At 33.8% G+C, this 12063-nt stretch overlaps 1 protein-coding gene across 10 annotated transcripts in view; it reads left to right on the forward strand.

The window, feature by feature from the left end:
- NLGN1 (neuroligin 1) overlaps positions 1-8521 on the forward strand; it is a 423896-nt gene extending 415375 nt beyond the window's left edge. For 7 of the 10 annotated variants that reach the window (XM_068691890.1, XM_068691891.1, XM_068691892.1 and 4 more), the window contains 3 exons: positions 215-427; positions 4435-5224; positions 5973-8521. In XM_068691890.1, the coding sequence (XP_068547991.1) occupies positions 215-427; positions 4435-5224; positions 5973-6801 (1832 nt within the window). In that variant the 3' untranslated portion in view covers positions 6802-8521. The remainder of the gene's footprint in view (positions 1-214; positions 428-4434; positions 5225-5972) is intronic. The other 3 variants (XM_068691894.1, XM_068691898.1, XM_068691896.1) reach the window with 1 other exon arrangement.
- The last annotated feature ends 3542 nt before the right edge of the window (positions 8522-12063 follow it).

A 12063-nucleotide genomic window follows, 5' to 3' on the forward strand; every position in this document is an offset into this window, starting at 1 on the left:
CTACATTACTACGTTGTGGTCAGAAGAGTGAATACCATAGGATTTATTTGGGCAAGAGTGCAGAATTGCAAACTGTTGTTCAGTAAATATGGAAAATTTTGTAGTTCCATAATACTTAACTACACATACTTTGGAAGTATTACTTAGAAGATTGCAACAAGATTAGTCAGAAGAGCACTCTCTAACCCTTTCTTTTTTTCATTTACATTCACAGGATTTTTGAGCACTGGGGACCAAGCAGCAAAAGGAAACTATGGCCTCCTTGATCTAATTCAAGCTTTGCGATGGACTAGTGAAAATATTGGGTTCTTTGGTGGTGACCCATTAAGAATAACTGTTTTTGGATCTGGTGCAGGCGGTTCATGCGTCAATCTGTTGACTTTATCCCATTATTCTGAAGGTAACCGTTGGAGCAATTCAACCAAAGGTATTATGCAGGTTGCAAATTTTGACAATTTTGGTGTCTGCATGCCACCACCATTAGTACTATGTGACGCTCTGTATATTCTCTTTGTTCTAAGAAAGGTTGAGTTCAGCTCAATGTTAAGCAAACTTTTGAAAGGCTGTACTAGCTGCCTTCTCCCTCAGCTCTTCTGTGCATGTTTAAATTTTGGGTCACTTTCTTCTTTTTCCTATAGAGCTTTGTTGAAACACTTTATAGCAGACTTCTGAACAGCATATGCTCAATGCATCATTTTTGTCTCTCTTCTTTCCTACCTAAGGGTGTCCTCTTTTTGGAAAACCAGTCAGTCATGCTCATAGTAGATGAGGTCATCTATATTCAGAAAGTCATGAATGGCACGTTTAGTTTCTCACGAGGAGCAGAATTTAAAGAAAACTAAAATGACACAGTTTCTCTGTTCAGGCTAATAGCTGAAATGCTTAAAAGTATTATTTTGTGTGTAGGAAAGGAGTACCTAGTTCAGAAATCTTTGGTCTGAAACTGCATGAACTTCACTTGCTGTCATCTAATAAAACAATGGTTGAATGTTTTGCATGCATGATCCAAAATTGTCAAAGCATCCAAGTTGCAAATGGATTTTCTTCTATATGTTTTTTCCTGTTCCATAACTAACACCTTTTTTTATCTACTTGAGGCAGACAGCAGGAAATTAAAAACATGCTGTTTGAGGCCCCGCTTTTTTATCCCATGATTTTGGCATCAAAGTTCCACACAGTTTTTCTCACTTGCATGGCTATTGCTTATTGATTACATTACTTTTGTCTCACTGTTTTCACACATTTTTATCTGTATTGTTTATTTTTTTTTTCCCAGGGACATTGCACTGTTCCCAGTGCATACAATCCTCCACTGATTTATATTGCAGTATCTTCGTGGGAGACTAATTGGCCAGTCATAAAAAAATAATTCCACTGACATGAAAAGAGCTGCATTTACCCAATGCCATGATACAGAGCCCACTGAGGTCAATGAAAGCAACAGACTCTTTAAATCATGCCTTTAAACTATTTTTAAAGACAGAAAAATCTGTTTTTAAAAGAAATATTACACTGTAATCTGAGGGTCAACCTACTTCATCACTTTTTCATCAGAACCCACAAAAGATAACTTTTGGCATAGATTTACCTTAAGGTTGGTTGCAGAGACCTGGCTTTTCCTCCCTCCTCTTATTTGATCTTAATATTGATCTTCCTGACGTAATGTTACGCTAACATGATACGCCAATATTTACTATATCTGGACAGTCGTGTTGTCTCTTATCAGATGATTTTACTCTATCATATTCTAACACATGTCCAGAATTCTGCCAGAAACAGAATTTGTGTGGGGATGCTGATATAATTATTTGCCAAGGGAGCGGATCAGAGAAATTAGGTGGGGGAAACGGATAGACGGTGGAAGGCTTAAGTCTGTGTAGGCAAAATCCAGTTGAAAATGTAAATTTTTCAGGATTTCGTTTAGGAAAAAAGCTTTATTCAGTTTTGAACAAAACAATGTGCCATACACCACGTGCTTGCTATGTTACACTTAGGGAGTTTTAGACCTGCCTTTAAAAGTATTAAAATAAATTGGTCAGCTTCAAATAAGAAAAATTATTCCAAGTTTCCAAATTTTCAAACGTTTCGTCATATCTTAACATTAAAAAAAAAAACAAAAAAGTTACAAATTGTTAACCAGTCTCTTTCATAAGCTGTAAATTCGGATGCTCTCTTTGCTCCTTCATTTCCCTTTGAAAGGATCACTTGGTAGTTGAGAGGAAGCATTCAACCTCCTTCAAGATGGTGATGTTCATAACTGCCCATCTGCAAGTATGCAGAACAGCACCCATCTTTAGAAAGCACTCTGAAAATGTAGATGAATAAATGCAAATTATTATTATTTACTTTGGTGAGCCTTTGAATAGGAGTCACAAAGTGATACGGTCCATTGAGCATTTAAATCTTCTTTCCATCAGTCTGAGGCCCATAAGCTATAATAATCATACATATTATCAGATAAAAATGTCATTCTCCTTCCTGCGAAATACCAATTTCTGCCAGGAATTATATGAGAGAATGAAAATAATTTTTCACGCTTTTGTTCATTTTTTACAGAATGGTTTGAGAGGAGGAATATTTCCTTAAGAATTCCTCACAAGAAGGAGAGATGTTTAGTTTCATTTCCTAAGATAACTTTATGGCCAGAGAACTTGACCACTTTCACATAATCCAACATTTAAAGTTTATGTGCACTTAGCAAGCCATCCTGTTTATATCAGCATTTTCTTAATACATAGTTTACTTTTTCTGTCCTCGTTCACAGATATTTAATAAAGCAATAAAAATAGATTTACACTATATGCAAAAAGAAAGAAAGAAACATTATGAAGTATCATGAAATACATCTTTGTGAAAATTCAGTTTTGTCATTTTGTTACATTTATTACAATGCCTGGATCCTCTGCAGTAATTCCACTGACTTTGAGCTGATTTATACTAGCTCAGTATCTGACCTTGTAAACATGCAAATATATTTTTCTTCCTTTATAGCTCAAACTCTTTCTCATTTTTTACTCATATCTTGCAAGGAAATAATATCTTGGATATGATTCTTCTCATAAATTTAAGAAGAGGCTTGAGTTTACATATTTCAGTCCCTCCACCTATCTGATTTTAAGACTTTTGGATTTGACCATAGTAAGGTCTAAAATGATTTGAAAATTCCTCTGAAGCTTGTAAAATGTTTCCTGCCAACAATTGATTCTAACTGACGTCTGAGTGTACAGAGTCTGGTACTGCAATACAGTCTGTAAAGGCATGTCTCTGATTAGATTTAGAGACTATGGAAGTCTATCAATAGAAATATGTTACTTATCAAAGTAAGTGTTATGTTTTGCATTATTGAAATCAAGTTTTGAGGTAAGCTGAGTACTTTCGCTCTGGTTCCTTTAGTTCCTTTAGAGTGTTCAGCTCTTCTTAAAACATTAGACCAAAGATACATCTTTAGCAAAATTAAGTGAAGCCAGATGTCACTTCCACTTCCCAAATAACTCAACCAAAGTCAGTGGAATTACTTCAGGTGCCTATAAGCATAAGCAAAATCTAATTCTGACTCATATAGCTTATATTAGTACAACTTACATTTGCTATAGACCATTTTTATATTACTCACAGGTCCAAAATGCTAGCTAAATCAGCATAAATTCAAATTAATTGCACTGAAGTCTTTGGGATTTGCTACAAGTTTATATGCAGTCAGTTCATTCACAAATAAATCATCTCTTTCATAAATGAATACCTGAACATATGATCAAATCTCTGAATTACATAGCCAAATAATGTAAAATACATAATATTCATTTTTATGTAAATGTGATCACTATAAACTTTCATTAAAAAAGACTCTCTGCAAGATCTTAACTCTCAGACATACAAATTTAATTACTGCCTTCTCATCCATTGCTCCAGAACATAAACTTTTGCTATAATACAAAATTCAAAGATATACACCTCTCAAACAAAGTTTAATCCCAAATAGAACATAAAATGGCAGTATATTGGTTTTATTTAACACATGGTCATATGCATGCATGCTGTTGATGCCTTGAAGAGACTTCTTGTATTTTCCTTCAGCCTATAAATTATTTTAATGTCAGCAGTTTCTTTCAAGCTAATAGTATTGTGCTATATAAGGTAATACCACTTCTTTTTCTTTCTGAGTTCCTTTTGAAAGTCTGATCCTCAGCTGAACTGCACAGAGGTAGAAACATTTGCTTCAATTTATACACATATTGTATTTATTTTGTAGACATTGCCTCTAAGATATAACGGCAGTCAGATCTCACCATCTTGTGTATTTATCTATTTTTCAGATTGTTTTCAAATATCTCTTCTGGTAAAGTTTCCTATTGTTTCAAAGAACTCCTTTGAATCTTTCAAATATATAGCTGTTTCAAGGTCACTTCAGTAGCTTTTAAATATTTCTCCCCACAGGACTTTTTCAAAGAGCAATAGCTCAAAGTGGAACAGCGCTCTCCAGCTGGGCAGTTAGTTTTCAGCCTGCAAAATACGCCAGGATGTTGGCTACAAAAGTTGGTTGCAACATGTCAGACACTGTAGAATTGGTAGAATGTCTACAGAAGAAGCCTTATAGAGAACTTGTTGACCAGGACATTCAACCAGCAAGATACCATATAGCCTTTGGACCAGTAATCGATGGCGATGTGATACCAGATGATCCTCAGATATTGATGGAACAAGGAGAATTCCTTAATTATGACATCATGTTGGGAGTTAACCAAGGGGAAGGGTTAAAATTTGTTGAAAATATTGTGGATAGTGAAGATGGCATATCAGCTAGTGATTTTGACTTTGCAGTTTCTAATTTTGTCGATAACTTGTATGGATACCCTGAAGGCAAAGATATATTGAGGGAAACCATTAAATTTATGTACACAGACTGGGCAGATCGACACAATCCTGAGACCAGAAGGAAAACACTGCTGGCTTTGTTTACTGATCACCAGTGGGTTGCACCAGCAGTGGCCACAGCAGATCTTCACTCGAATTTTGGATCGCCTACGTATTTCTATGCCTTCTACCATCATTGCCAGACAGATCAGGTACCTGCATGGGCAGATGCAGCCCATGGAGATGAGGTTCCTTACGTACTAGGAATCCCCATGATTGGTCCTACTGAATTATTTCCTTGTAATTTCTCCAAAAATGATGTCATGTTAAGTGCAGTGGTGATGACGTACTGGACAAACTTTGCAAAAACTGGGTGAGTACCAGATAATTAATAATCTTGTATACAAACTCAGGATATAACTACACAATGCTTTTCTTTTTTTTTTTTTTTCCTTAAGAAACTTTAAATACTTTGTACACAAAAATAATTAAGGGATCCCTAGGAGAGTGAAAAAATAAGTATTTAATATATGCATGTAGTTTAAAATGCTTTACATTAACACCTTTGACTAAAAAATAAGTGACTTGCGACTTGAGAGGTTTTGACATTTTCATTAAATCTGCTTTCACTGGTAGCTCAAAAAACTTTTCTACTTTTGGCCAGTGGAGTCCAAGTCGCTGTGTGCTACACTGAATTATGCCCTGCTGTGGTCTTTCACCTCTGGAAGGACACAGATACTGTGTGTGAACTGAAATGCTGAGCATCAATTCACTAAAATGAAAACAGAAAAAGCTTAATGGCTTCTCACACTGGTCTATCATAGGCATTTGCTCGCATCACCATGTTGCTGGCAATCTTTCCTCAGCCATAAAAGTTTACTATGTGAGTTATACTATCATTTGGGGGAACTAGAGAAGTTGATGAATTCTATGTAAAAGATTATGTAGAGCTCATTTGCATAGTACTGTTTCTAACCAAAGTTAATAAGTCCTCTAATTCTAAGAAATAGTATTCCGCTCTATCCAAAGGCAGACTTAAACATTAAGTATAAAATATTTAAAATATTAATTTTGCACTTACTTTTGAAATACTGTGTAACATTTGAGATTTTCTTTTTTAGTGACCCAAATCAACCAGTGCCACAAGACACAAAATTCATCCATACAAAACCAAATCGTTTTGAAGAAGTAGCATGGACCAGATATTCTCAGAAAGACCAACTGTATCTTCACATTGGATTAAAACCACGAGTTAAAGAACATTATAGGGCCAATAAAGTGAACCTTTGGTTGGAACTGGTACCTCATCTGCACAATCTTAACGACATTTCACAGTATACCTCTACCACAACTAAAGTGCCATCAACAGATAATACTTTCAGACCAACAAGGAAAAATTCTGTTTCTGTTACTTCAGCCTTTCCTACAGCCAAACAAGATGATCCCAAACAACAGCCAAGCCCATTTTCAGTGGATCAAAGGGACTATTCAACAGAATTGAGTGTTACTATTGCAGTTGGTGCATCTTTGCTGTTCCTGAACATTTTGGCCTTTGCAGCATTGTACTACAAAAAAGACAAGCGGAGACATGATGTTCACAGGAGATGTAGCCCACAACGTACTACTACCAATGATCTTACTCATGCACAAGAAGAGGAGATAATGTCCCTCCAAATGAAGCACACTGACTTGGATCATGAATGTGAGTCCATCCATCCACATGAGGTGGTTCTTAGGACCGCCTGTCCCCCAGACTACACGCTAGCTATGAGAAGGTCTCCTGATGATATTCCCTTAATGACACCCAACACCATCACAATGATCCCCAACACTATACCAGGGATTCAACCCCTACACACATTCAATACATTTACCGGAGGACAGAACAATACTCTGCCCCATCCTCATCCCCACCCCCACCCCCATTCACACTCAACAACCAGGGTATAGCCAGACAAGATGAAACAAACTTTATTTTTTGATGGATTACAGTAGGTGATATTACTGAAGATTACTTGGCTTTCAACCTACAAGACTCTTACTATTTAAATATGGAGGAATATTATGTGAATATACATATCAAGAACTTTTGGGGTTTTGAAAAAAATGAATTGTACATATATCAAATGAACTTAAGAAACAAAAAACAAACAAACAAAAACACCCAACTGTTTGCAATTGCTTGAAACAGTTGTCCTGAATGATACTTTTTCATTCACATTCAAGTATTAATTTTTTGAAGATTTAAGTTACATTATGGAATTAGGCATGTGCAACACAAACAGGAAAGAACAATGACTGAAAATTTTAAAAACCTATAAATATGCACAAGGGACACACTAATGGAATGTCAGATAATTTTCACCAATTTTTATTTGGACCTGTTTTATTGTGTAGACCATATTTACATATTTGAATAAGTACACAAAGCACCAATGCTGTTAAGGCCTTAGGAAGGGGCTCATGCTGAAATCTGCCAGTCAGACAAAGAAGTTTTACAGCCTGGCAGGTACAACATTATCACTTAAGTGCTGTCAGTATAAAAGTTGTGGGAATAAAGGAAACTGGATATTTTTAGCACGATGTGCATGATAATTTATATGCTTGGTGGCTGTGCTGCTGATTAAGCCGTAATTAAAATTCTTCTCATCCCATTGGAGTTTTTAATAGAAGCTTTCTCCATCAATTGGCACAACCTAAAGAAGATTTTTTAAAGGGGCAAAAGTAATTACAGTGAAATATTTCACTGTAGCTTCAGTAATAGAAGGAATTGCAACAGTTCTTAAAGGTATTTTTGGAATTCTAGGTATACAGTGGTGAAAACTTGCTGATTTAAATCCCAGAAAAAAAAAAAGAAAAAATATCTGTTTTATTAACGTTCTTTTTCCTTTCCACCTAAATAATTTCTAACTTTAACATAATTATAACTTTAGTGGAATCTCTTTTGATGAAGGATTTATAATTTACTGTGATTTAGTTACAATATATTTAGTTCAAATTGGTAAGGTAAAGTGTGTCCAAAGATTTAATTACAGTGATATTTTGCAATATAAAAATGCCCCAACATTACCACTCTGATTACACCTCTCCATTTATTCTTTAAACTCATGTTGCATGTTACAAAGTTTATTTATAATATTTTAGCATAAAGTTAATTCCCTTTTTGATAAACATTAGCTTTGCCATTCCAATGAATTCTGTAGAGCAGGTTGTAATAGTATAGAAGAAGAGGGTACATAAGACCGGGGAGAGAGCCAAAAACTGGAATTTTTAAAATCTGAATACTACATGTGTTTGTGTGGTTTGAAATGAATGTTCTAAATTGCAAGAAATTTTTCATTCCCCTGTTGCTTTCCAGTAATTATATACCACAGTCCTTTCAAAATGTTTGTATATGTAATCAGATGTACATTTATATAAAACAAATAATTGAGATGGACTTAAGAGCACATCCCTGATAAATACTTTCTCTCTTACCTGTACTATATTTCTATTAGACTAAAGTTATGTGATTTTTTTTTACCTTTTTTCAAATTACTAGCAATTTTGATAGTTTGTAAGATAATGCGAAGAACTTTCTCTGACAAACTAACTGCAGTAACAGAAACATTTCTTTTCAGTTACTCTTTTTCAAGAATGAAAGCTTATTACACAAAAAAAAAAAAAATAATTGTATACTACTTGATGGAAAATTACTTTGTACTTCTTGGCCATATTACTGGTCACTGAGTGAAATAAAGATAATCTGGATAACGAATATTATTCCAATGCTAAGAGACCTGATCCTTGCTCATTAAAGAGCTAAAATGTTTATTGCTGTTTTGTCATTTTTTAATGAAGTAATGGTAACTGTCTCAAATAAAGAGTAATATCTTAAGACCAGCCTGGTTTTTGAAGACATGACATGACTTCTACAATTAAAATAACTACATATTTATAGTCTAGTCCCATATACAACTGTTTCTTACAAAAATACTGATATTGCAAATGTACAGTGTCATAGCACTATATGAAAATGTCCCTTATTATTTTCAAAAAAAAGTTAAAAATACAAATATCAAGACTGGAAAAAAAAAAAAAAAAAAAAAAGCCAAGGATCAGGACAAATTTAAATAAATCTCCAGTGGTCCACAACAGGAGAAATCTAGGTTTTATTTGTGAGTTAGCTTTCATAAAACAAATGCTAGGAAGTTCAAAGCATATTTGCTAACACCAAGCACAAATGTTAAAACTAATGCTATAATCAAAATAAGTGTTTTAAAATAAGTTTTATTCAGCTAAAAGCAAGCAAACTAACAAACAAACAAAAAAAATACAACACAATAGAAGTCCATGTATTTAATTAGTGGATCATATTCCCAATTTTAAATTTAGCTCTTTTGTAGAAGCATAAAATATAGTCTTCAAAATCGAGGGTGGTCTGTGTGCAATTTCTGCCTGATGTGGTTGTGCTTTTAGACTGTGACCTGCCAATGTAAACCAATAAAAAAATTGTCTGCCATCTGATAATTATTGTTTAATAGGAAGATTGTATTTTGCTATGTTGATGAAACAAAACAAAAAAAAATACAAAAATATTGATGGCCATAAAACAAGATATTAATGAAATATGATTTTATGTGCTTTTCTTAACTTTATCAAAACCAAAATAACTTTTTACTATAGTTTATTTGTGGCCATATATCTATATATCTCTATATATACAGTATCTGGTAATTGTTTACTTTTATTAGTTACAAAATAAATGATTTAGGTAAACCAAGCATGACACTACACTTTATTTCTGTCAGCCAACAGTACTTAAAATGTGAAAGATGAAGGCAACTCCACAAGTTTTATCATTCCTGTTTGAAAATAAGTTCATTCATGTGATGCAGATACTGTGAATGATATTTTAGTGGCTACTTTATAATTACATTACAGCAGCTAGCTTTCCAAAAGGAAGATTGTGTCCCACATTTTAAGACAACATTAAGGAAGAGCAAGAGCTGTTTTAGAGCTGAAACATAATAAAAATATAGGAAATGGTTTTGGAATATCTTCTTTATGCTTCATGGAATATAAGTTTGTTCTTTTTAAATATTTATCTGTTTGATTTGTTTCCACAGTAGCCTACAAGTAAACAAATTTAAGTGTGATATTTAATTTCTTGTATCATCCTTGGACCAGATTTCTAATAAAATTAAGATATTAGTCAGTCTTTGGAAGTTCAGTAAAAATATTAAAAGCCTGCATTTACTGCTTTCACACTTTTGTAAATATGTTTGCAGACCTTTTTAAGAAAATGTATTCTACCATTTTGAGAAGAAAAAAAAAAAAAAGAAGAAGCAAACACAATGGAATCATTGTCTTGTTTATCTATTAAAATTACAGGCAATACAATGTGCTGTGCTGACATTTCTAGGAGAAATAAAGCAGATAAAAATGCATTTTGCTCAATGGTATCTCAGTTGGTTCCATGTGGTATTCTCCACCCACTGAAGAGTTGCAGGGCCTGGATGAGCTACTAGAACATGATGCTCGCTAGGACAATGTAGTTGTTGGGTTTTTTAATCTGTACTAAACATGGATTCCTATGTTCTAGGACATTAATTACCAGATGTTTTGGTTATTGAAATACCCTGCAAATAGCTAATAAGCATGTTAAAACTTTAAGACACCACTGCACAGAAAATACTGGGACTTCTGTTGCCAACTTCACCTCTTGGTGAAATAACAGAATTCACAGGAAGCTGTCAAACACCATGGTTTTCTTTTGATGTTTGTAATTTTTTTATTTTTTTTCATGTGGTGTTAGTTTAATATATTGGCCTTTTATCCACACACCCCCCCTTTTTTTTTTAGTAACAAAACGTTACGGATTATCACTTTTTAATGTAAGCGAACATTAGGTAATTTAATTATTGTTGTGAAAATGTGCTCCCAAATAAATGAATGGGAAATTCCCTGCAGAGGTTTTGTTATTTTTCATTCAAAGCTCTCATCAAAATATCTGTTGCAGTAGTTCTGCTTTTTTTAGTCTATCTTTTTTTCAGTCTGTTCTTTCTGTCCCTTCAGCTAAGGGACATGAAAACATGAAACATGAAAAATCTCCTGTTCCATTTGAAATAATAACACTGTAAGATGAACATGTCCTTTTGAGGTCACCAAATACAGCTGAACAATATGAAACATGGCAAAGGGGGTTCTTTTACTTAAACATCCTATTTGTATTTAATTCTGGCATATCAATAGATGTGTATGTATCGAAATTAGTGGCGTTTGATAAGAGAGCTACATAGCAGAATCAGTGAGTTAACTATGAGTTATGCACAATGTGCATTTTCTCTGAAGTTCTGTTAATGCCATTGCATAATTGATTTCTCATTTACAGATTCAGTAAAAACTTAACTTTGTGAAATAAGAAATGGTTAATGAACCTAAAACTATCTGGTGAAAAATGTTAAGAAAAAGATATTGAAAATCACTAAGATTTATATGTGCAACCTGGCTTCATTCCTTTTTGTTGATATTATAATTCTTAGTAATTCATACGCATATAAAACTATCATTTCTTTAATAAGATTTATTTTCTAAAAGGATATTAAATATTGTATGTAATTTGTGGATTAAAACCAATTCTTAGTTTAATTTCCCTCACTGTTGGGATGGATGACAAAACTCATAGAAGCGCAACAAATTTGTGCAAGTAATTTTCATACAGTATCTTGAAATATATTTTTTCATTTGAAGATAAAAGTAATATTAGAGGAGTAAAAGCAGTGTAAGTATTTGTCACATTATTTGTCCATGTGCATTCCCACAGGCACTACCCAGCCAACAGAGATTTTTTAAAAATGAGAATAAACAGGGAAATTTACCCTTTTGAACCATGCAGATTCAATTCAAAGGTAAATGCAAGTGCTCAGTGTGGAGGTAACACCAATACCTCATTTTGCATTCTGCAATGTTATTGACCAGATGCTTAGCTGATGACATTTATTTTATCACCAGCTGAATTGGTATTTATCATAGCACCATTGAAATCAATGAAGCCCTGGCAATTTACACCAGCTATTGATCTGCTTCTGGACCTCTAATGCTCATCATGGCTCATCTCACCTTCCAATTTTGCATATTTTCTCACACACACAAACACTCACTTATAGAAATTATTACAGGCATAACTACCTGATTTATGATCACTATCAGGCACTAAAAATATGCTATAAA

This window comes from Anas acuta, chromosome 9 (genome assembly GCF_963932015.1).
Source record: "Anas acuta chromosome 9, bAnaAcu1.1, whole genome shotgun sequence".
Taxonomy (NCBI): domain Eukaryota; kingdom Metazoa; phylum Chordata; class Aves; order Anseriformes; family Anatidae; genus Anas; species Anas acuta.